Source organism: Vespa velutina, chromosome 25 (genome assembly GCF_912470025.1).
Source record: "Vespa velutina chromosome 25, iVesVel2.1, whole genome shotgun sequence".
NCBI lineage: Eukaryota > Metazoa > Arthropoda > Insecta > Hymenoptera > Vespidae > Vespa > Vespa velutina.
Window position 1 is genome coordinate 1,965,086 of NC_062212.1, and position 23,222 is coordinate 1,988,307.

Sequence of the window (23,222 nt, forward strand, 5' to 3'; positions counted from 1 at the left end):
TTATCGGAAGTTCGAGAGAAAAGCTGAAATATTCTTCGAGATGCATTAAGAGGAATGATGTAGTTTAATTCACGTTTGAATCAGAAGCATAGCTGTTATTTGCCGTGTATTTGTTAAGTCTAACACGCTATTATCAAGCATATTGTATGTCATAACATCATACATTATTTTCTTTATTCTTCCTTTATTTTTCTTTAATTTGTAATACATATATAGTAATAATTTGCAAATAAATAATATTTTTGAAATGGCTGAGAATAATGTATGTATCTATTTACGTTGCATATGATTATACCTATGTACGTGCTTCTTTTAACCTAAGAAATAATAAACATGAACGCTCAGTTTATTGTCATCGATAATTATTAATCAATTATGCATTTTCATCGTAATCGATCTTTCGAGTAACATAACATTTTAAAGTTACATTCTTTGGCATAATAAAACAAAATTCACTTTGATAAATAATAATTTCAGTAAGTCCTTTACGCTTGTAAATAATCATTTTTGTCACATGAAAATGTCCTACGTACAAATTGAATTTATTCATAATTTTTGTTATTTTCAGCAGCAACCTCAACGATCTTCAACGATTCCATTCTAATAACGTTCGATGCAATGGCATATTTTTTTTGTATACCTCATAACGATCGATTAGAAGATAACTGACAAGAAGAAGACTCGTGGAAGGGTAGAATTCAACTACTTAAAAACTTGGATAACCTTCAATTTTGTTTTTTTTCTATTCCGTAATAATACTGAGCCACGCTGTTTCCCTTTTCGCTGGAAAAATATTCACGAGGGCGTTACGTAGAAACTTTCGAGGGATATAGAGTCCCAAAAAAAAAAAAAGAGTAGACAAGGTATATTGTACTTAGAGAAAGGGGTAGATAAAAATGATTAATGCAAAACACCGTCTGTCAAATGTTGATCGATTATTGTTGAGTCGACTTTGTCCGTTAACGACTCACCCCTTCTCATTTCTTTTTTTTTTTTGGTCCGTACCTTCTATACAGTTCGAAACGGACGCAAAAACTGACTCGTGTTCACTTCTTCTTTTCTTTTCTTTTTTTTTTTTTTTTTTCGTTAATCGCATGAACTATTCAACCAACCAATTTCAACCCCTTTTCGTATGTAGTTTACGTCGGGAGTAGTTCGTGCTTGGACGAACAGTCGGCCGGTGACCTTTGAGCGAGCAAAATGGAAGGAACTAAAGAAGTACGGTGTTAACGCCGCTTTATTTTCACTTTTTTTTTATTTTTTATTTTTCATAATTAGTTGTCAGTTCGTTTGATAAATTCGATGTTTTGTGACAATAATCGTCCAGAGTGGATTTGTTTGGACTCTCTTGAAAAAGCCATTGTGATGCTTTCAAAAAATCACAATCCTTTCTTTTTTTTTTCTTCGCATTTTTCTAACTATTGAGATTTCGAAAAAATATCGTTAATTTTTTTTTAAAGCGCAATCTGAACGATCTTTTGTTTTGTTTTTCTTTTAAGTATTTTTATTCTTTTAATCATCCTCATGATTTCGAATAAGCGTAATTTTTTTTTTGGAATTTTGTTGACAAATTGATTGTCATAATGTTATTTCATGTGACTGTTAATTAATTTTTGGGTGACTTCATGGTGTAACAATTTCTTATTAATTCAATGATCAATTAATCTATGTGTCAAGTGACATCGAATAAAATTATTTTCTAATTTTATTAAATGAATAAGAAAACTGCATTAGCGCTTTGTGGAACTCTTAAGAATGTTTATTAATAATTATCGTTTCTATTACTAATTCATCAAAACGAATGTGTGACAAATTAATATTTATTTTTAGTTTTTTTTTTTTTTTTTAATATTATTAATATTACTTATATTATAAAAAAAAAATTATTTGTGATTACTTTGATTTTTAATGATTCGAAAGTTAACCAACATATTCAAGAAAAATTAAATTTTATGACTGGTGTGTGATAACACTGATTACATGGATTACACATTTCTTCTTATTTTTATTTTTAATTAATCATACTATAATCTTATTAATCTTATTAATCATTTATGTTTATTAAATTTTTAGATTATAATTTTTTAATCTTTTTAACATTAATATTTCTTTGAAATATTTCTTGTTAACTTTTTCTTTGTTTTTTAATTAATAAGATGTAACGAATTACGAAAATTCATCAGTGATAGATTTATCGTAATTTTTCTTTATTATACATGATGGCCAAAATGGAAGATGGATAAAAAGTTTCTGGATGATTTAAAAATCACAATTATTGAGTTGGCCAATAAGTAACATTGTAATATTTAATACAGAGTGGAGCGAAAAAATCTCTACTTGATTTTGAAAATCAATAAATCTACTTTAATTAGACTTTTTAGATTAATTTTTTCTTTCTTAATGTAAAACTACAAAGCCTACGAATTTCTGGATGGTCTGAAAGAAAACCATTAGTTTCGATAAATTTCGAAAAGGAATAATTGATTTTCGAAATCATGGAGATAATTTTGGGTTCATATTTGTATTAAAAATTGTGACATTAGGTAACAATTTATTGGCCAATCGAATAATATTCTTTCGAGACAAATTTTAGGATCGTTATTTTACAATCTAGGGACATTTTCGATCACCCAATTTCGTACCATACTATTTAATCGAAACATTATTGTTTTGCATTATCTTTTTCAAGGTTACAGGTTTCACCAATACCATGAAAGCGATAACATGGTGCAAACGCTTGCTCGGTTTTTCAGGTGTTTGGCCATTGGAAATTCGGGACTCTTTGTTCCTACCATTACTATTTTACGGATTTATTTACATTTTTTTAGGAGTTCTCGATTTGATCGATTACATCAATGATTTTCATTACGCATTGACAAATATTATGGAGAATTTGCTGATTTTAATGACACTGATGAAATTTGGGATATGCCGATTGAAGCATGGATCATTATCAAGATTTTTGACAGAAACGGAAAATGATTATAACGTTGATAATTATAAAACCAAAGAGGAGAGATTGATTTTTATGAAATATAACAAATTCGCCTATATATTTATCATCATTGCGTTCCCATCGATAACCTTCGTAATTCTTTCGTATTATTGTAAAACTGTCATACCGGGTATAATTAATGGTATTACAAACATTTTTATTATATTCATTTATAGAAGACATTTATAATATTCCGTTTTAGCGAAATAATAGACAAAATTGTAATAGATATATATATTTTTTTTTCTGACAAGAGTTATCTGCTTTGAAAGAGAGAGACATTATCGTATTTATTGTATTTTATTTAGCGAAAAGCATTCAAAGATTTTTTCAAGGACACTTCTCTTTTTTCAATTAAAAACTTATATTTTTTCTAACGTCACTGTAATTTTTGTAAGGAAAGAATTAACTTTTGTCTGAAACATTTTCTTAGTTATCTCGAGATTTATTGAAATATTTGATTAATATTTGTCGTTTAAACAATTTTTTTTTTCCAAAAATGTCATTTAAAAATTGACGAATGATTTTATTAAATTACGTATCTTGTTTCGTTACAGTTATGAGAAATTCTACGTCGGAATATAAATTACCTTATAAAATAAAGCCGTTACTGAAGCCGTACGATGCAAAAACTTATGTATTTGGTTGCATACATGAATTTTTACGTATAATAATGGTCATTTCCGCTAATAGTGGTACTGATTGTTTATTGGCTTCTACCGGTTTTCATCTTACCGGTCAATTGGCCATACTGAACTGTAGAGCGAAGGAAATTTTAAAGGAAACCGATGTTTCTCAGCAAGGAATTCATAAGATAATTCTTCGACATCATCGTTTGATAAGGTAACGTCACTTTTCTAATTAATTCATCTAATTATTAAAGGAACGTCTAATGAATGAAATCTTTTTTTATTTTTTCTTTTTAATCGGTTCAAATACGTCGATCGCTATGAATCGCGAGTCTTGGAGTTCTTTTGGGTGTATTTTTGAGATATGAACTTTTAAAAAATTTTTTCTTCTTTCCTTACAATTTTATTACAATTACGTTACGACAAAATTTTATAGTTTTGTTCTCTAGCGGAATTGTTTATAATAATATAGGTATTTATTAATGATATCGTAAGCGGTTTAATTGCAAGAAAAATTTCAAAGATCATGCTTTTTGTCGTAGACTTATGCGAAAGTAAAAAGTCCAAAAACTCTTTCATCGACGTCACGTTTGCTCTAACATTCAAAATGAAACAAATATATTTTATGTCATAATTAATATATATTTAATATAATTTCATTGTGTGTATAAAAATATATCTTTTTTTTTTTTTATATCAATTTAGCTTTTTATCACGAAAAATAAAATTCAAGACGATCGTTTTAACCCCTTAAAGTCACTTTTTAGTCAGATTATTTTAGATTTAAAATCGAATGAAGTTTTGTTAGAATACGTTTCTTCGATTACAACGAATTATTGAGATTTGATTTTTCGGCAGAAAAATTTCGAAATGATTGTTTTAACCCTTGAAGAAATTTTTCTTTGGCAAAAATAAAAATAACATAAGTTTCATACATTTTTAATATCAATTAATATCACTTGAAGAAAGAAATTTTTTTGTTTCTTTTAGTATGAGAAAGATGTCATTATGAAAAAAAAAAAAATAATTTATCTTCTTCGTATCTGTTTCAGATTAGCGGATATATTAGAGGATAGTTTTAACATCGTCATTTGTCAACAATTATTAGGTACAACTATACAAATTTGTATATCGAGTTATCAAATACTCTCCGTACGTACACATCGCTCTATACAAATGTTGCATTTTAAATCGTCTAATAAATAATTTCTAATTTTGTAGAGTTTAGCTGTATTAGAAGGAATCGGTATAATAATTTTTGGTCTACACATTTTTGTTTTGTTGAGTACGTTGTTCACTTATTGTTACATCGGTGAATGTCTCATCGAGGAAGTAATTAATCGAATTTTTTATTGAATTGCAATTTAATCTGTATTTAGCTACAATCGTTCATTAATTCTATTTTATTTATTTTTTTTTTCTTTTTTTTTTTTTTTTCTTGTAATCCAGAGTACGAACTTATGCGTGGCGCTTTATCATTGCGACTGGTACGAGTTATCGACGATCGATATGAAATCGATTTACATTTGCATGATTCGCTCTAGGAAACCATTGCAATTGACTTGCGCAAAATTTTGCGTCGTTTCCTTGCGCACTTTTACCATCGTAAGTCATTATTGTTAATATTTTCTTTTTCATCTTTTTTTCTTTCTTTTTTTTTTTTTCTTTTTTTTTTTCTAATATGTCATACATATTAGGTAAGATTTTGTTTTTCTTTATTTTTACGTTATCTTATTTCAATTGGCATCTCGTTAATTGTCCTTTTATTTTTTCCTTATATTCTCTCCCGCCAATTTTTTTGTTTTCTTTTTTTTTCTTTTTTTTTTTTTTTATCCATGATTCGCTTTTCACAAGTTTCTATTTTTTCTTTTTTTTTTCTTTTTCTTTTTTTTTTTTTTTATAGTAGTTTTTATTTTTATTCGTTTGTCATTGATCGCGTTTTAATTTATTAACTTTTCAACATTTATCGCGATGAAATGTTCTTATTAGTAATTTTTTTTTACATATCATTTATATTTTTTGTTCGTTTTATTTTTAGAAAAAAGTATCATATGTCGTTGAACGTTTCTTTTTTCACCTTCTTTCTTATTAGTTTTCTGAATTTTTATTTCGCATTATTTTTTTTTTTCGATAATTTATACATTTCTAGGTACAAATTTTTTATTAAATTTTGTGAATTTTGTAGGTAATGAAGACATCAATGGCGTACCTATCAGTATTACGAACGCTTATGGAGACAAAATTATGAAATAATTAGTCTTGAATAATAATAACTAGAACATTATTATTGAAATTTTGATAAAACTTTTGAATATACTGCATGTAATAAATGAGAATACAAATATGTTATTTAAATGACCATAGATAGGATAAATATTATGGATGATATATTTGTTATTTATATGAATATATTTGACTCAAACTAACATTTAATCTAATCTTTAATTCTTTTTGTACCTTATTAGAAATTTTTATGCATTAGCATAATATTTTTTTTTTATTTAAATATTTCTTTTTTTTTCTTTTTACATAATTATCGATGTCACAAAAATTATAATTTGTGTAATATATGTAATATCTAATTATATTTGAATATATACTCGTATTAAATATATATTATATTTAAATATAATTTCAATTTTACTTATGTACATTTAATTTAAAAATTATTATAAATTAAAATTTTTAAATCAGGATTTATATATATATTAATTTTATATTTTAATATTAGATTAAATATAGTTTAAAATATCAAAACATATATATACATACCTATGTTATCCAATATATATTATATTATTAATTTTTATATTATAGACGGCTGAGAATAAATATGAACATATGTATATGAGTATGTGTACTATTGATGATGCATATGATTGTATCTGTGTACGTGCTTCTTTTAACCTAAGAAATAATAAACATGAACGCTCAGTTTATTGTCATCGATAATTATTAATCAATTATGCATTTTCATCGTAATCGATCTTTCGAGTAACATAACATTTTAAAGTTACATTCTTTGGCATAATAAAACAAAATTCACTTTGATAAATAATAATTTCAGTAAGTCCTTTACGCTTGTAAATAATCATTTTTGTCACATGAAAATGTCCTACGTACAAATTAAATTTATTCATAATTTTTGTTATTTTCAGCAGCAACCTCAACGATCTTCAACGATTCCATTCTAATAACGTTCGATGCAATGGCATATTTTTTTTGTATATCTCATAACGATCGATTAGAAGATAACTGACAAGAAGAAGACTCGTGGAAGGGTAGAATTCAACTACTTAAAAACTTGGATAACCTTCAATTTTGTTTTTTTTCTATTCCGTAATAATACTGAGCCCACGCTGTTTCCCTTTTCGCTGGAAAAATATTCACGAGGGCGTTACGTAGAAACTTTCGACGGATATAGAGTCCCAAAAAAAAAAGAGTAGACAAGGTATATTGTACTTAGAGAAAGGGGTAGATAAAAATGATTAATGCAAAACACCGTCTGCCAAATGTTGATCGATTATTGTTGAGTCGACTTTGTCCGTTAACGACTCACCCCTTCTCATTTCTTTTTTTTTTTTGGTCCGTACCTTCTATACAGTTCGAAACGGACGCAAAAACTGACTCGTGTTCACTTCTTCTTTTCTTTTCTTTTTTTTTTTTGTTCGTTAATCGCATGAACTATTCAGCCAACCAATTTCAACCCCTTTTCGTACGTAGTTTACGTCGGGAGTAGTTCGTGCTTGGACGAACAGTCGGCCGGTGACCTTCGAGCGAGCAAAATGGAAAGAACCAAAGAAGTACGGTGATAACGTCGATTTATTATTATTATTATTATTTTTTTTTTTATTGTTAATAGCCAGTTCGTTTGACGAGTGCGACGTTTTGTGACAATAATCGTCCCGAGTGAATTTGTTTCAACTTTCTTGAAAAAGCCATTGTGACCGTTTCAAAAAATCACAATCTTTTCTTTTCTTTTTTCTTTGCATTTTTTTAATATTTTTCTAGTTTTAGTTATATTTTCTTTTATTGAGATTTCGAAAAAATATCGTTAATTTTTTTTTAAAGCGCAATCTAAACGATCTTTTGTTTTGTTTTTCTTTTAAGAATTTTTATTCTTTTAATCATCCTCATGATTTCGAATAAGCGTAATATTTTTTTTGGAATTTTTTTGACAAATTGATTGCCATAATGTTATTTCATGTGTTTGTTAATTAATTTCTTGATAACTTCATGATGTAACAATTTCTTATTAATTCAAGAATTAATTAATCTATATGTCAAGTGATATCGAATTAAATTATTTTCTAATTAGACAAATGAATAGAAAAACTGCATTAGTGATTTGTGAAAATATTAAGAATGTTTATTAATAATTATCATTTCTATTACTAATTTATCAAAACGAATATGTCACGAATTAATATTTATTTCTAATATTTTTTTTTTTTTTTTTTATATTATAAGTAATAATTAATATTTCGATTATTAGTGATTAGTATGGTCTTTAATGATTCGAAAGTTAACCAACAAGAAAAATTAAATTTTATGACTGGCGTGTTTTATTAATGCAATATTTGTGTTTTGTTATTATCTTTTTTTATGGTTTTAGTCAACTTATGGATTTATAAGTGCACCCACACATCGTTGAAAGTTTACAGAGATAAGAGTGTAATTTTATTTAATTATTGGTCACATAATTATTAATTATTTTATTAAATTTATTTCAATTGTGATAATTCTATTGTGGCTTTTGTGATCAGGTATGAAACTACTATGGCAGTCGATACATTAATCTTTTAATGTTAAAAAATTTATCTTTAAATTATTATATATACACACACACATATATATATATATATATATATATATATATATAGTATGTATATACTCGTATGAATATATATGTATATGTGTTTCTCTTAATGTGTTTTGATTATATGTACAAAAAAATATTTTTACATATAAGTTTACTGACATTTTAAAAAAAAGATTTAACTTAATGAAACTAACATTTTTAATTGTGTTGACCGTGACAATGGCTTTTTTTAATGGATATTAGGGGTGAAATTTTAATCCGTAAAGAATTTAATCAATAATTCAACGAAACGCAATGATATTTAATAATTTTATATATATTCTCATAATTTATTTCTTATAATTTTAAATGCATGAAAAATCTAAACTTCGTATAGGCTCTTTTTTTTCATTGTGTATTAATTACGATAATATTATTTAAAAAAAATATTTTTAATTTCTTAAAAGCGATAACATTGATTATATGGATTACACATTTCTTCTTATTTTTATTTTTAATTAATCATACTATACTCACATCTTATTAATCGTTTATGTTTATTAAATGTTTAGATAATTTATAGAATTATAATTTTATCATTTTTTTAACGTTAATATTTCTTTGACATATTTCTTTTTAACTTTTTTTTTGTTTTTTTAATTAATAAGATATAACGAACTACGGAAATTCATCGGCGATAGATTTATCGTAATTTTTCTTTATTATACATGATGGCCAACAGATGGATCAAAAGTTCCTAAATGATTTAAAAATCACAATTATTGAGTTGGCCAATAAGTAACATTGTAATATTTAATACAGAGTGGAGCGAAAAAATCTCTACTTGATTTTGAAAATCAATAAATCCACTTTAATTAGACTTTTTAGATTAATTTTTTCTTTCTTAATGTAAAACTACAAAGCCTATGAATTTCTGGATGGTCTGAAAGAAAACCATTAGTTTCGATAAATTTCGAAAAGGAATAATTGATTTTCGAAATCATGGAGATAATTTTGGGTTCATATTTGTATTAAAAATTGTGACATTGGGTAACAATCTATTGGCCAATCGAATAATATTCTTTCGAGACAAATTTTAGGATCGTTATTTTACAATCTAGGGACATTTTCGATCACCCAATTTCGTACTATACTATTTAATCGAAACATTATTGTTTTGCATTATCTTTTTCAAGGTTACAGGTTTCACCAATACCATGAAAGCGATAACATGGAGCAAACGATTGCTCAGTTTTTCTGGAGTTTGGCCATTGGAAATTCGGAACTCGTTGTTCCTACTGTTTTTATTTTATGGTTGCCTTTACAGTTTTCTAGGACTTCTCGATTTGATCGATTACATCAATGATTTTCATTATGTACTGACAAACATTATCGAGAACATGCTGATGGTAATGACACTGACGAAATTTGGAATGTGCCGAATGAAATATCGATCATTGTCAAGATTTTTGACAGAAACAGAAAACGATTACAACGTCGATAATTATAAAACCAAAGAGGAGAGATTGATTTTTATGAAATATAACAATTTTTCCTATATATTCATTATGACTGCGTTACCATCGATGACCTTCATAATTCTTTTGTATTATTTTAAAACTGTCATACCGGGTATAATTAATGGTATTACAAACATTTTTATTATATTCATTTATAGAAGACATTTATAATATTCCGTTTTAGCGAAATAATAGACAAAATTGTAATAGATATATATATTTCTTTTTCTGACAAGAGTTATCTGCTTTCAAAGAGAGAGACATTATCGTATTTATTGTATTTTATTTAGCGAAAAGCTTCAAAGATTTTTTCAAGGACACTTCTCTTTTTTCAATTAAAAACTTATATTTTTTCTAACGGCACTGTAATTTATGTAAAGAAAGAATTAAACTTTTGTCTGAAACATTTTCTTAGTTATCTCGAGATTTATTGAAATATTTGATTAATATTTGTCGTTTAAACAATTTTTTTTTTTCAAAAATGTCATTTAAAAATTGACGAATGATTTTATTAAATTACGTATTTTGTTTCGATGCAGTTATGACAAATTCTACGTCGGAATATAAATTACCTTATAAAATAAAGCCATTACTGAAGCCGTACGATGCAAAAACTTATGCATTTGGTTGCATACACGAATTTTTACGTATAACAATGGTCATTTCCGCTTATGTCGGTACTGATTGTTTATTGGCCTCTATTGGTTTTCATCTTACTGGTCAATTAGCGATATTGAGATGTAGAGTAAAGGAAATTTTAAAGGATATTGATGGTTCTCGATATGGAATTCATAAAATAATTCTTCGACATCATAGTTTGATAAGGTGACGTCACTTTTCTAATTATATCATTTAATTCTTAAAGGAACGTCTAATGAATGAAATCTTCTTTTTTTTTTTTTTTCTTTTTAAACGATTCAAATGCGTTGATGGAATATAACTTATGAGACGTCGATTGTTTTAATATTTTTAGGATATGAATTTTTTTGATAATTTTTTTTCCTTTTTTCTTAAAAATTTGCTACAATTTCGTTACGACAAAATAGTTTTGTTCCCTATTGGGTATAATTTATAATAAATTTGTAATGTTGATTTTCTTTAATGAGATTGTAAACGTTTTAATTGCAAGAAAAAAAAATTTCAATGATTATGATTTTTGTCGTAGATTTATGCGAAATAATCCAAAAATTTTTTCAACGATGCCATATTTGCTCTAACATTCAGAATGAAACAAATATATTTTACGTCTTAATTGATATAAATTTAATATAATTTCATTGTGTGTATAAAAATATATCTTTTTTTTTTTATATATCAATTTAGCTTTTTATCACGAAAAATAAAATTCAAGACGATCGTTTTAACCCCTTAAAGTCACTTTTTAGTCAGATTATTTTAGATTTAAAATCGAATGAAGTTTTGTTAGAATACGTTTCTTCGATTACAACGAATTATTAAGATTTGATTTTTCGGCAGAAAAATTTCGAAATGATTGTTTTAATCCTTGAAGAAATTTTTCTTTGGCAAAAATAAAAATAACATAAGTTTCATACATTTTTAATATCAATTAATATCACTTGAAGGAAGAAGAAATTTTTTTGTTTCTTTTAGTATGAAAAAGATGTCATTATGAAAAAAAAAAAAAAATAATTTATCTTCCTCGTATCTGTTTCAGATTAGCGGATATATTAGAGGATAGTTTTAACATCGTCATTTGTCAACAATTATTAGGTACAACTATACAAATTTGTATATCGAGTTATCAAATACTCTCCGTACGTACACATTGCTCTATACAAATGTTGCATTTTAAATCGTCTAATAAATAATTTCTAATTTTGTAGAGTTTAGCTGTATTAGAAGGAATCGGTATATTAACGTTCGCTATATACGTTTTCGTTTTGTCGAGCACATTGTTCACTTATTGTTACATCGGTGAATGTCTCATCGAGGAAGTAATTAATCGTATTATTAATTGAATTGCAATTCAATCTTTAATTTCATTCGATCGTTTATTGATGCGATCTTGTTTCTTTTTTTTTTTTGTTTTTTTTTTGTTTTTTTTTTTTTTCGTTTTCTTTCTTCAATCCAGAGCACGAACTTGTGCGAGGCGCTTTATCATTGCGACTGGTACGAGTTATCTACGATCGATATGAAATCGATTTATATATGCATGATTCGTGCTAGAAAACCACTACGATTGACTTGCGCGAAGTTTTGCATTGTTTCCTTACGCACTTTTACCGATGTGAGTCGTTATTATTAATATTTCTGCCTTTTCTTTTCTTCCTCTTCTTCTTCTTCTTTTTTTCTTCTTTAATCTATCATTCGGATCATGCAAGATTTTTCTTCTCTTTATTATGATCTTTTTTATTTTTTAATTTGGCTCTTCTCTAGTTAATTGCTTTTTTCCTTTCTTTTCTTATATTTTACTTTTGTCATTTTCTCGCTCTGAATTTTTTCTTCTTTTTTCTTTCTTCTTTTTTTTTTTTTTTTTTTTTTTTTTTTTTTTTTTTTTTTTTTTTTTTTTGTAAAGTATAATTTGCGTCCCACAAATTTCGATTTTCCTTAGAAATTTTTATTTTTATTCATTTGTCATTGCGATGGTTTTTATTTAATAATTTGTCGTCGTTGAACGAGATGAAATGTTTTTCTTAATATTTTCCTTTATCTATCATTTGTATTTTTTGTTTGTTTGTTTGTTTGTTTATTTGTTTGTTTTATTCATTGATCGTATTTATTTATTTATTTCCTTGAATTTTAAGTTGGAATATTTTCGATTGTTTAAACGTTTACAAGTCGAAATGATTTGTCAATTTCTTGTAAATTTTCTAGATAATGAAGACATCAATGGCGTACTTATCAGTATTACGAACATTTATGTAAACAGAATTGTAAATTAGTCTTGAATAATTATTACTGAAATATTATTATTGACATTTTGATAAAAAGATAAAACGTATTGCATGTAATAAATTATCATAGAATCATTTTATTTAAATAACTATTTATAAGATAAACGTTATAGATGATATATTTGTTATTTATATGAATATATTTGAATGAAGTTATTACTTTTAGACTAACTTTTCATTTTGTTTACTTTATTATCTTCCTTTTTTTTTATATATATTAATAAAAAAAAAACCAATATATATATATATATATATATATATATATATATATATGTAATTATTAGGTTGGAAACTATGAAACGGGCGTTGAATGAGGATAAAAAACTAAACAAAAACGCCCGTTTCATAGTTTCCAACCTGATACCCATATATTGATTGGAAACTATGAAACGGGCATTGAATGAAAATAATTAACTAAACAATAACGCCCGTTTCATAATTTCCAACCTAATATATCGAGTTTTACAAAGTGTTTGATTTATAATAATTTTTAAATTAAATGGGTATATATTTAAAATTAGAATCATATTTGAATATAGTAAAAATTATATACATTAAAAAAATTCTAAATTATTATTTTTGTATTATGAATAATAATGTAAAAAAAAACATATTTAGTTATTCTAAAGAAAAAGAAAAATTTTTTTTATTTAATATTGAAATACCTGGGCAAAATTCGATTCTATCGTACACATATTTTTAATATACAATGTGTCCAAATCATTACTAACAATCTGACAATTTAGAGGAATTTGATTTAATTTCATTGAAGAGAACACCGTGCCGTGTTTACCGCAATGATTATTATAATCTATTATAATATTAAACGGATTTTCCAAATGAAAATAATTATTTGTTGCGATCATTCGGAAACAAGTGTTTTCATTTGTAAAATTTTATCAGTTTTATAAAAATTAAATTATAATTGAATTGATAAAAATAATGTAAAAAGAAATTAATGTTTTAATTTATCAGTAAATTGTTAATACAAAATGAAAGACGATATTAAAGCTAATTAATAATATTATTCCATCATGGAGAAAAATAAAGGATATACAGTTTGTCATATAATAAATTTATAGACTTAACAAACACATGGCAAATAACAGCTATGCTTCTGATTCAAACGTAAATTAGTAAACTACATCATTCCTCTTAATGCATCTCGAAGAATATTTCAGCTTTTCTCTCGAACTTCCGATAATAAACAACATTGTCTATAATCGTAATTTCGATTACCATCATTGAGTGCAGCGTATGCATTGCATTTTGAACCTACGTTTCATTCTAAACACCGAAAGAGGCACAAAAATGTCCGAAGCAATCGTCGCTAGGATATACGGATATGAGTCAAGAACATTCGTTAGAAAATGATTAGAACGTTACGAAGATATAATAAACAAATCGATGATCAACCGGATCGTCGCACGTAAGCGAAAATTGGCATAATTTTGTACTTGTTTACGAGCGCTACGAGTGGCGAAAAAAATGTTGAAAAATTATAAAAATAAGGAAAGAAAAGAAATGCCATAGTCGGCATCCATTAATCATTGGTAGTTCTTTTTTTCGAGAAAAATGAAGATTGCATTTTACAGGAGGACAATGAACCGGAAAATCAGGAGCCAAATCTGTACCGTCTGAAAAGTAAAATCTGATTCGTCAATCGATTGCAATGGCCGTTGCAATCGTCCGATACTAATTCACGTCAAAAAAAATTTCTGAATGTATACAAAGTAAATATTTCGTGGGAAACAATTATTCAAATCATAAAGCAATTAATCCGACAGATTCGTCGAATTTTGGATGACCTTATCATACGAATTACATTGTCGACCTGGTACAAAGTATATCTCTGTGATGACAGTCGATTATCGACGCTACTGTCGATTGAACTTCACTATCGATGTAAATTACATTTCGATTCGAAGCACAAAGTATGTAAGTATATATTTTACAAATTTTATTATAGCAAATTTTTTTATTAATTAAGCACAACGAACACGTTTCAATCGTACGGATTGTACAGCGTACAATTAATAGTTTCGTAAAGATCACAATGAAACGAAGATTGTGATAATGTCTCTTGATTCGTACGATACTATACTTATGACGAACAATCATAAAAAGAAGAAACTTTGAATCTAACTAGGAAACAGGATATAATTTATTGGAAGGAGGTGGTAAACTCGGTAAGAGGTCTTTATCTTCGTCACTTTAACAATCCAACGGAAAAGTTACTTTACATGAAACTTTCTTTCGCAACGACGAATATCAATAATCCCTGTACGAGCGAATAAACGGACGTAAAAAAAAAAAAAAAAAAGAAAAGAAAAAAGAAAGAGAAAAAAACAAAACGGAAGAGAAAACGTCGTGCGAATGAGAGTTGTAACAATAAAGTTTTTTTTTTTCTTTCTTTTCTTTTTTTATAGAGGTAGTCGCTAAATGTTTTCCGAGGCACATCGGATAAAGTTGAATAAATATTTTATCGTTAGATCGTCAACCCCTCGTATCAACGAGATACAGTTAATCGATTAATTCTCTAATACGTTTTTTCCTCGTCTAATGTTATCGGACAAACTTTCTTCATTTTTTTTTTTTTCTCCTGGCTGACTATATTATTCAAACGTGCATTTCTAACCCCCTTTTTTTTCTTCAAAAAAAAAAAAAAAAAAAAAGTTTACAACGGAGGTCGATCGACCGTTTTTCTGTCAGTCAGTTGTAAACCTTCAAAGTGATAACATGGAGAAAAAAATAGAAGTAAGGATGGATAATATTTTCTTTCGTTACACTGTTATATCTAGTGCAATGTGTAATTTTGAAATCGCACGTATATATTGTTTATATTTTATTTATATTTTTTTTGTATACTTTTTGTTTCTTTTTTTTTTTTTTTTTCTATCATACGTTGGCATATTATTAATATATTGGTTTTGTCATTAATACGATGACGTTGGAATGACATTAATCTCATAAGAATATTTTGTTTTCTTTAATTTTGATTTTAATAAATCGTATTTAATTAAAATTGATCGTATTGATTTTGGAATTTTATTGTAATGGCTGTTTATTTATTTTTTTTTTTTTTTTTTTTTTTTTTTTTTAGATCGTCATATTAATAAAATTTCTTTTCTTTTTTCCTATCAATAAGTTTTTTGAGGATAATTTTTTTTTTTATTTCATGAACTCTATTTTTGCAGATTAGAGTTTTAGATTATTTGGTTTCTTATTCATTGTTTTTATTGTTAAATAATTTTTTGTATATTATCATAACAACGGATATAATTATTATAAAATTTCTTACAGTAATACTTTTATTTTTGATTTATTTTCTTCTTATTAAATTTGTGTAATAATATAATTGGTATTTTTTTGTATCATAATATAATTTTGTAACTTTTCTGTCTCTTTAAGTTTTAATGATTCCTTTTTTTTTCATTTTTTTTTTTTTTTTTTTTTTTTTTTTTTTTATTAATTATTTTCTACAAATTGGTAAAATGAAACATGAATCGAAAGAGATATATTTGATTTAAATCACTGAAATATTTTACTTGATATTAATTAAAAGTGACAATAATATTTATTAGTCATACTGAAAGTTTTTATCACAAGGATTAATCAATCCTTCATTGAAAGAATTTTTGTTTCTTTTAAATTCTATACTACAGAGAAAACATGCCTTTGTGAATTATTTTTTATCATTTGTGGATACTTTTTTTTTTTATTTTCAAAAATTAATCAATCCTTCGTTAAAAAAAAATGTATATATATATATTTTTTTTTAATTCTACACTACAAAAAAAAATATCTTTACATTTTTTCGTTGATAATATTTTTTATTGTAAGGAATTATTTGACAACAAATATGATAAATCGTATCATTGATAATATTTGCATATGTGTATGCGTATACTTATATTAATTATGTATACAATATATAACTAATTATTATACCTAATTGTAATTTTAAAAATATAAATTGTTTCTTTTTCTTTATTTTTCTTTTTTCTGTTTTTTTTTTTTTTTATTAATAAAATTATTAATAAAATCCACAAAATCAGTATTATAATGTAAATTAATGAAAATTAATATACACGTATACATAATATTTTTTAAGACAAGAAAACCGATTGAAATATTTCAAATTAATATTTAATATATTAATATATAATAAAAAATATTTATTATTATTATAATTAAAAGCTATCGATTTTATCAAATCAATGATATCATTGATATCGTTCTACGTAATTTTTTTTTTTTACTACGAAAAATTTTCGATACTAGAAAAAATTTTTTAAAAAATATTCTTTAAGAAGAGAAAGAACATAATATCTTTGTTCAATTAATAATTCACGATTATATATTATAAATATTTAATAAATCTATCTTTTTTTTTTTTTATTTATTTATTTATTATTACAAACTATCGATTTTATCCTATAAACGAAATCATTATTATTATATAATTTTTTGTTTTGTTTAGATATTAATTACAAAATAATGTTCCTTATTCCATTTCTAATATTTTATTATATCATTTTCAATTATTTACTAATTTTTATACACATATATATATATATATATTATTTATTACAATTATTATTATTACAGACAATCGACGTAACCGAAGCAATGAAGTCATTACTATGGAACAGACTGTTACTGAAATATGTTGGAATTTGGCCTCTCGAAATTTCTAATGCTCTTTTTCTCTTTTTTTTTATTTATCTTCTTTTACATTGTTCATTGACATTCGCCGAATTGACACATCGTAAACATAGTTTAGGAGATATAATGTCGATATTCACGGAAAATATTTTACTTTTAATGACCCTAACGAAAATAACTACATGCTGGATTAACAGACAATCATTAGGAGACTTGTTAATCGAATTAGAAGATAATTTCATCGTCGACAATTATAATACGTACGAGAAGAGATTTATATTTATGAAATATACCAAAATGGCGAAATATTATTTTTTAATAGCTGTTACCTCGATGTCTATTGCCGTTGGATTATATTGGATAAACGAGATGATACCGAACGTTAAAATTGGTAATCGAATTTGTCGAATTTTTCATTAGAAATAATTTTATTGATTCTCTTGTGTTTTAGTTTATTATCTGTGTATGTATGTATTATGATTGATTATAAATTATGAATGTGTTTGTATTAGGTTGGAAACTTCATAGTTTCCAATCTGATATTTATGTATTAGGTTGGAAACTATGAAACGGGCATTGAATTAGAATAAGAAAAGCCAAACAAAAACGCATGTTTCATAGTTTCCAATCTGATACTTATGTATTAGGTTGGAAACTATGAAACGGGTATTGAATGATAGTAAAAAAAAAAACTAAACAAAACCGCCCGTTTCATAGTTTCCAATCTGATACTTATGCATTAGGTTGGAAACTATGAAATGAGCATTGAATGATAATAAAAAAAAAACAAAACAAAAACGCCTGTTTCATAGTTTTCAACCTAATATATCACCATCGTTGGAAGTAATAGAAAAGACAAAAAAGAAGAATGTATTAAGAATGATTTCATGATTTCATGATTTCATGATTTCACGCGACAAATAAATTTTATTAATAATAAGAAATAAAGTCTATGACTTCCGGTTTGTAACAGGAAGTACAATGATTTCTTTCTTCGATAGTTCAATATAGTCGTTTATGATTTTTATTTAATTTTTATTTAAACGTGACTTTTTTCTTTTATTTTCTTTATTGTTATTATTATTATTATTATTATTATTTTTTTTTTTTTTCTTTTTAATTAGTGTCCAACTTTTAGGAAATATTTTTAAAGTTTAAACAATTGTCGGATGAAGTGTGTATATTTATTTAACAATTAACAAAATATATATATATATATATATATATATTTATATTAAAATTAATTCTCATTAATTGTCAAATATTTATACATTATATACGAACATATGTATATGTATATATGTATATCCTATACATACATATATATACGTACATATATCGTGTTAGTAATTACATATATGATGTGTATACACACATACATATACATTGATATATTAAATATATACATTATATATACACATACATACACATGCACACGAACATATATATATATATATATATATATATATATATATTTATAAAATTTATTTTATAAATACTTTATAGTATATATATTATACAATAAAAATATATATTATGTATAATTCAATAGAAATTATATATAATAGAAAAATATATACAGTTTTATTATTTTGAAGAAGTTCAAAAGATTTGTTCGTTCAAATAATTTGTTGAAATAATAACAATAATAATATTGATGCTTAAAAACAAATTAAGTGTATATTTATTTTTAATGTTTATATTAAAAATATACAAGTTTATTAGTAAAAAAGTAAATGTTTATATTAAAAAAAGTTATATTATTATTGAATAAATAAAATTAATTTAAAATACTATAAAAAAAATAAGTAAAAAAAAAAAAAAAAAAATATATAATTTTTTTTTTTAAATTAATATCATTTTATTAATATTATATAAAATAGATTTAAACAAGATTTAATTTATTTATATATATATATATATGAATAAATAAATGGTATAAAGCATTTTTGGACATAAGTTTATATGAACTTTTTCCATCTATTTGATCTCAGTAATACGTAATATAAGTTTGGTCCTATACTTTTTGGACACTCTGTATATATAATATATGTACATGTATACATGTATGTATACAGACATATATGTTTGTACATACGTTTTATAAAATACATTTTTTTTATTAGTTTAATGGCTACTACAGACACTAATTTCTTCAATAATTATTTTTTTTTTTTTTTTGATTTCATTCTATTGTATCTGTCTCTTAATTTTTCTTAGATCTTAATATTAATATATATATATATTAATTTTTTTTGCAGCAATAGGAAATTCATCATCGAGTTATAAACTACCATACAAAACACGAACTATCATCGATGTAGGTGATATTAGGGTCTATATTTGTCTCTGTCTTTATCAAACATTGGTAGTACCGATTATTACATTGGGTTACGTTGGATTCGATTGTTTGTTCACAAATCTTGCTTTTCATATCACTGCACAATTTGGAATTCTAAGTTGCTCGATCAAAGAAATTCTTGACGATTCTAATGGTTTTCAAAGTAATATGAAGAAACTTGTACTTCGACATTACAAATTGATCAGGTAATAATCAAGATGACAATTTTTTTGATAATAATTAAATATTTTTCGTTTCTGTTTTTTTTTTTTTTCTTTTTTCTTTTTTCGAATGCAATGCAAGCAATACAATAATTGCAACAGGGACGATGTTATAAAGCTATGTTCGATAGAATGCAAGGTTAGACATTTTTTTTTTTACCCGTAAAAACGAGGATATTTTTCCAAAATAAAATCTAATAATTACTTTGTAGTTATTAGATTTAGATCGGGAAATATCGTCGCACTTATGGTTTCTTCGTTTGGTGTAAATTTTCAATGTCGTTCTTCAAAAAGTCAACTTTGGTTTGTTTGTTTGTTTTTTTGTTTGTTTGTTTTTCTTTTTTTTTTTTTTTTTTGAAACAGAAACCAACTTTTTTTTTTTTATAACGATGACATATTGCACGTGAAAAAGAATACTTTCGTTTGAAATATTTTTTTTCCCCAATCGAAATCAATATTCTGACGATTGAAATGTATTTGAAAATAAAAAAAGATGCATCTGATCATCCAACAAAATAATATATTGATTAATAAATAATTATTATTACATATTAGTTATTAGAAATATGTTTGATTTTTTCTTCGTACGATTAATAACGTGTCAATTAATTCTATACGAAAAAAATGATTAACCTAAACGAATAATTATAATCATAGTAACGAACGTATAAATAAATATTTTTTATATTTTATAATATTGTATTAAAAATATTATCGTATTATCTTAATATCTTATATATTTTTTTGGATCTTTTTTTTTTTTTTTTTTTTTTTTTTTTTAATCAGACAAGCGGAAACTTTGGAAGACAATTTTAATGTATTGATATTGCAACAATTGATGGGAAGTACGTTTCAACTTTGTATATCCGGTTACAATACACTTTTGGTACGTATTACAATGTTACATGTTAATGGATGAATGTAACGAATGTCTCTGATGTATAAATTAATTTTTTTTTCTTTTTTTATTTTAACAAATTTTCTTTCAGGATTCAGTAAAGAAGGAAGGTTTAACGATTGTCATATTTTATTCGTATGCATTTTGCGTCATGAGTACATTGTTTACTTATTGTTACATCGGCGAGTGTCTTATTCAGGAAGTAATTGAAATTAATTGACGAGATAATGGATGTTTTATTTAATTTGATTGTCAGTAAAATTTGTTCATATTCTATTGAAAATATTTTCATTTCTAATAATTATTCTTCATTCGTAAAATTTGTTATTTAGAATTAATTTTAAGAAAAAAGAAAAGAAGAAAAAGAAAAAAAAAAGGGAAAAGGAAAAGGAAAGAATCACTTTTACATAAGACAATGTTTATTAATATATCTATGATATTTATTTTGAAGATGAATGAAATTTAATTGAAAAAGAAATATATATATATATAAATTATATATAAATATATTTAATATCGTTCATTATTTCACTTCGTCTTAATAATTATTAATTAATTTTTGTACAAATCAAGTAATATTATTAATTAAATATTTAAAAGTTGAAAAAAAACTGGTATATATATATATATATATATATATTTCATGAAATTCTAAAGATAATACAAAATTGAATTGAGTATTAAATTGACATAATATGATTTTTTTTTATTGTTTATTATACAGGATGTCTCATTTCGTTCATATCGTATTATCCTTTGAAAAATTATTAAATTATGTTAATAATATTTGTTTTTAACATTAGAAAGACCGAAACTTATTACCTATATTGGTCCAAAAGCAATCAAAATGAAAGGATTATGAACGAATAACTAATGTGTTTTGAAATTTGTTTAAAATTTATTTTTAATATTTTTTATATTATTTACAGTTATAGTAAATATTAACAATAAAAAAAAATTCTAAAAAATTGTGTCATTATATATACAATTGTTTTTTTGATTGAAATTAAAAAGCAATCAAAATGACTTCCTTGAGCAATCTAATGTTAAAAAAGTTATCAGATCGGAGAAATTTGGAAAAATTGAGACACCATATATATCATTGGGTATCAATTGCTTATAATTTTTTTTTTTATTTTAACATCAATCCATTTCATATAAATTTATTTATTAAAAATTAAAAAGATTAATTATTATTATTTTTTTTTTTTTTTTTTTTTAGTAATTAATAAAATTTGAATCGAAATATCCGATAAAGACCGTTTCGATAAAATTCTATCAAAAGAATAATTTTTTTTTCCCCCCATTTTTTTTCATGAATTTTTAAAATGTATCCTTACGATATACGACTTTCAAAACTATTTATTTTTCTGGTTAAATCAAAGACATAAAACGAACTAAATTTGATTTGTATTTATTAAAAAATATTTACGAGTTATTGAAATATCATATAATGTTTGAAGAAAAATAAAAAGAAAAAAAATAACAAATTGATTGCGATCAAATTCGATAGGACATTCTTTAATATATCAATCCATTGATATTTACTAATCATTGAAATTGTTTTGAAAATTTAGAGTTCGAGTCTGAGCACAGCATTTTATCATTACGAGTGGTATAACGTGTCACCGATCAATTTAAAAATGGTTAAAATTTGCATGTTGCGAATGAAGAAACAACAGCAATTAACTTCCGGTAAATTTTTCGTCCTATCATTGGCCTCCTTTACCGACGTAAGTGTTCAAACGAAAAAAAAAGAAAAAAAAAAAAACAAAAAGAAAAGTCTATAATTTATATTTATATTTACATTAAAATATGTCCACTCGTTAATTCGTTTTATAGATTCTCAAAACTACGATGGGATATTTGTCATTGCTACGAACACTTATATGAAGATTTCTTTTTATCCTTTTCTTTTTTTTTTTCTTTTTTTTTGATCCACTTATTAACAAAAACACATTTATTTTTTCATAATAATTAAATATCATTCCAAGTCAATTGATTATTCTTTTTGTAATAAAAAGTAAATAAATATAAAAGTATGAAATTAAATCAATTCAATTATTTTCTATTTCGTAATTTTATCGAATTGTTTTTTCTAAATCGTAAAATTTCTTTTCTTTAATATCAATATATAGTAATACGTAGAATCGGATAATTAATTTAATTTTCTAAATTACGATTACAAAATTGTAATCAAAAATTCAATCGTATGTATTAAATATGATATACAT

General features: G+C 24.6%; 3 protein-coding genes across 4 annotated transcripts; all 3 read left to right on the top strand.

Moving 5' to 3' along the window:
- Nucleotides 1-338: 338 nt before the first annotated feature.
- Nucleotides 339-6,041, top strand: LOC124957351 (odorant receptor 13a-like). 2 transcript variants are annotated; one of them, XM_047514332.1, is made up of 7 exons: nucleotides 339-1,218; nucleotides 2,690-3,137; nucleotides 3,553-3,838; nucleotides 4,677-4,776; nucleotides 4,846-4,956; nucleotides 5,074-5,229; nucleotides 5,810-6,041. In XM_047514332.1, exons 1-7 carry the CDS (start codon nucleotides 1,201-1,203, stop codon nucleotides 5,870-5,872), a joined length of 1,182 nt encoding a protein of 393 aa, XP_047370288.1. In that variant the 5' UTR covers nucleotides 339-1,200; the 3' UTR covers nucleotides 5,873-6,041. The 2 variants fall into 2 exon arrangements, with proteins under 2 accessions (XP_047370288.1, XP_047370289.1); XM_047514333.1 differs by lacking the exons at nucleotides 4,846-4,956; nucleotides 5,074-5,229.
- A 1,351-nt stretch (nucleotides 6,042-7,392) lies between these two features.
- LOC124957328 (odorant receptor 13a-like) lies at nucleotides 7,393-12,897 on the top strand. The gene is made up of 7 exons (XM_047514285.1): nucleotides 7,393-7,427; nucleotides 9,622-10,069; nucleotides 10,485-10,770; nucleotides 11,621-11,720; nucleotides 11,790-11,900; nucleotides 12,038-12,193; nucleotides 12,781-12,897. The coding sequence occupies exons 1-7, from the start codon at nucleotides 7,410-7,412 to the stop codon at nucleotides 12,829-12,831; spliced, it is 1,170 nt and encodes a 389-aa protein (XP_047370241.1). The 5' UTR covers nucleotides 7,393-7,409; the 3' UTR covers nucleotides 12,832-12,897.
- A 2,689-nt stretch (nucleotides 12,898-15,586) lies between these two features.
- Nucleotides 15,587-22,964, top strand: LOC124957271 (odorant receptor 82a-like). The gene is made up of 7 exons (XM_047514128.1): nucleotides 15,587-15,617; nucleotides 17,472-17,919; nucleotides 19,790-20,075; nucleotides 20,877-20,976; nucleotides 21,080-21,190; nucleotides 22,566-22,721; nucleotides 22,831-22,964. Exons 1-7 carry the CDS (start codon nucleotides 15,600-15,602, stop codon nucleotides 22,879-22,881), a joined length of 1,170 nt encoding a protein of 389 aa, XP_047370084.1. The 5' UTR covers nucleotides 15,587-15,599; the 3' UTR covers nucleotides 22,882-22,964.
- Nucleotides 22,965-23,222: the final 258 nt, after the last annotated feature.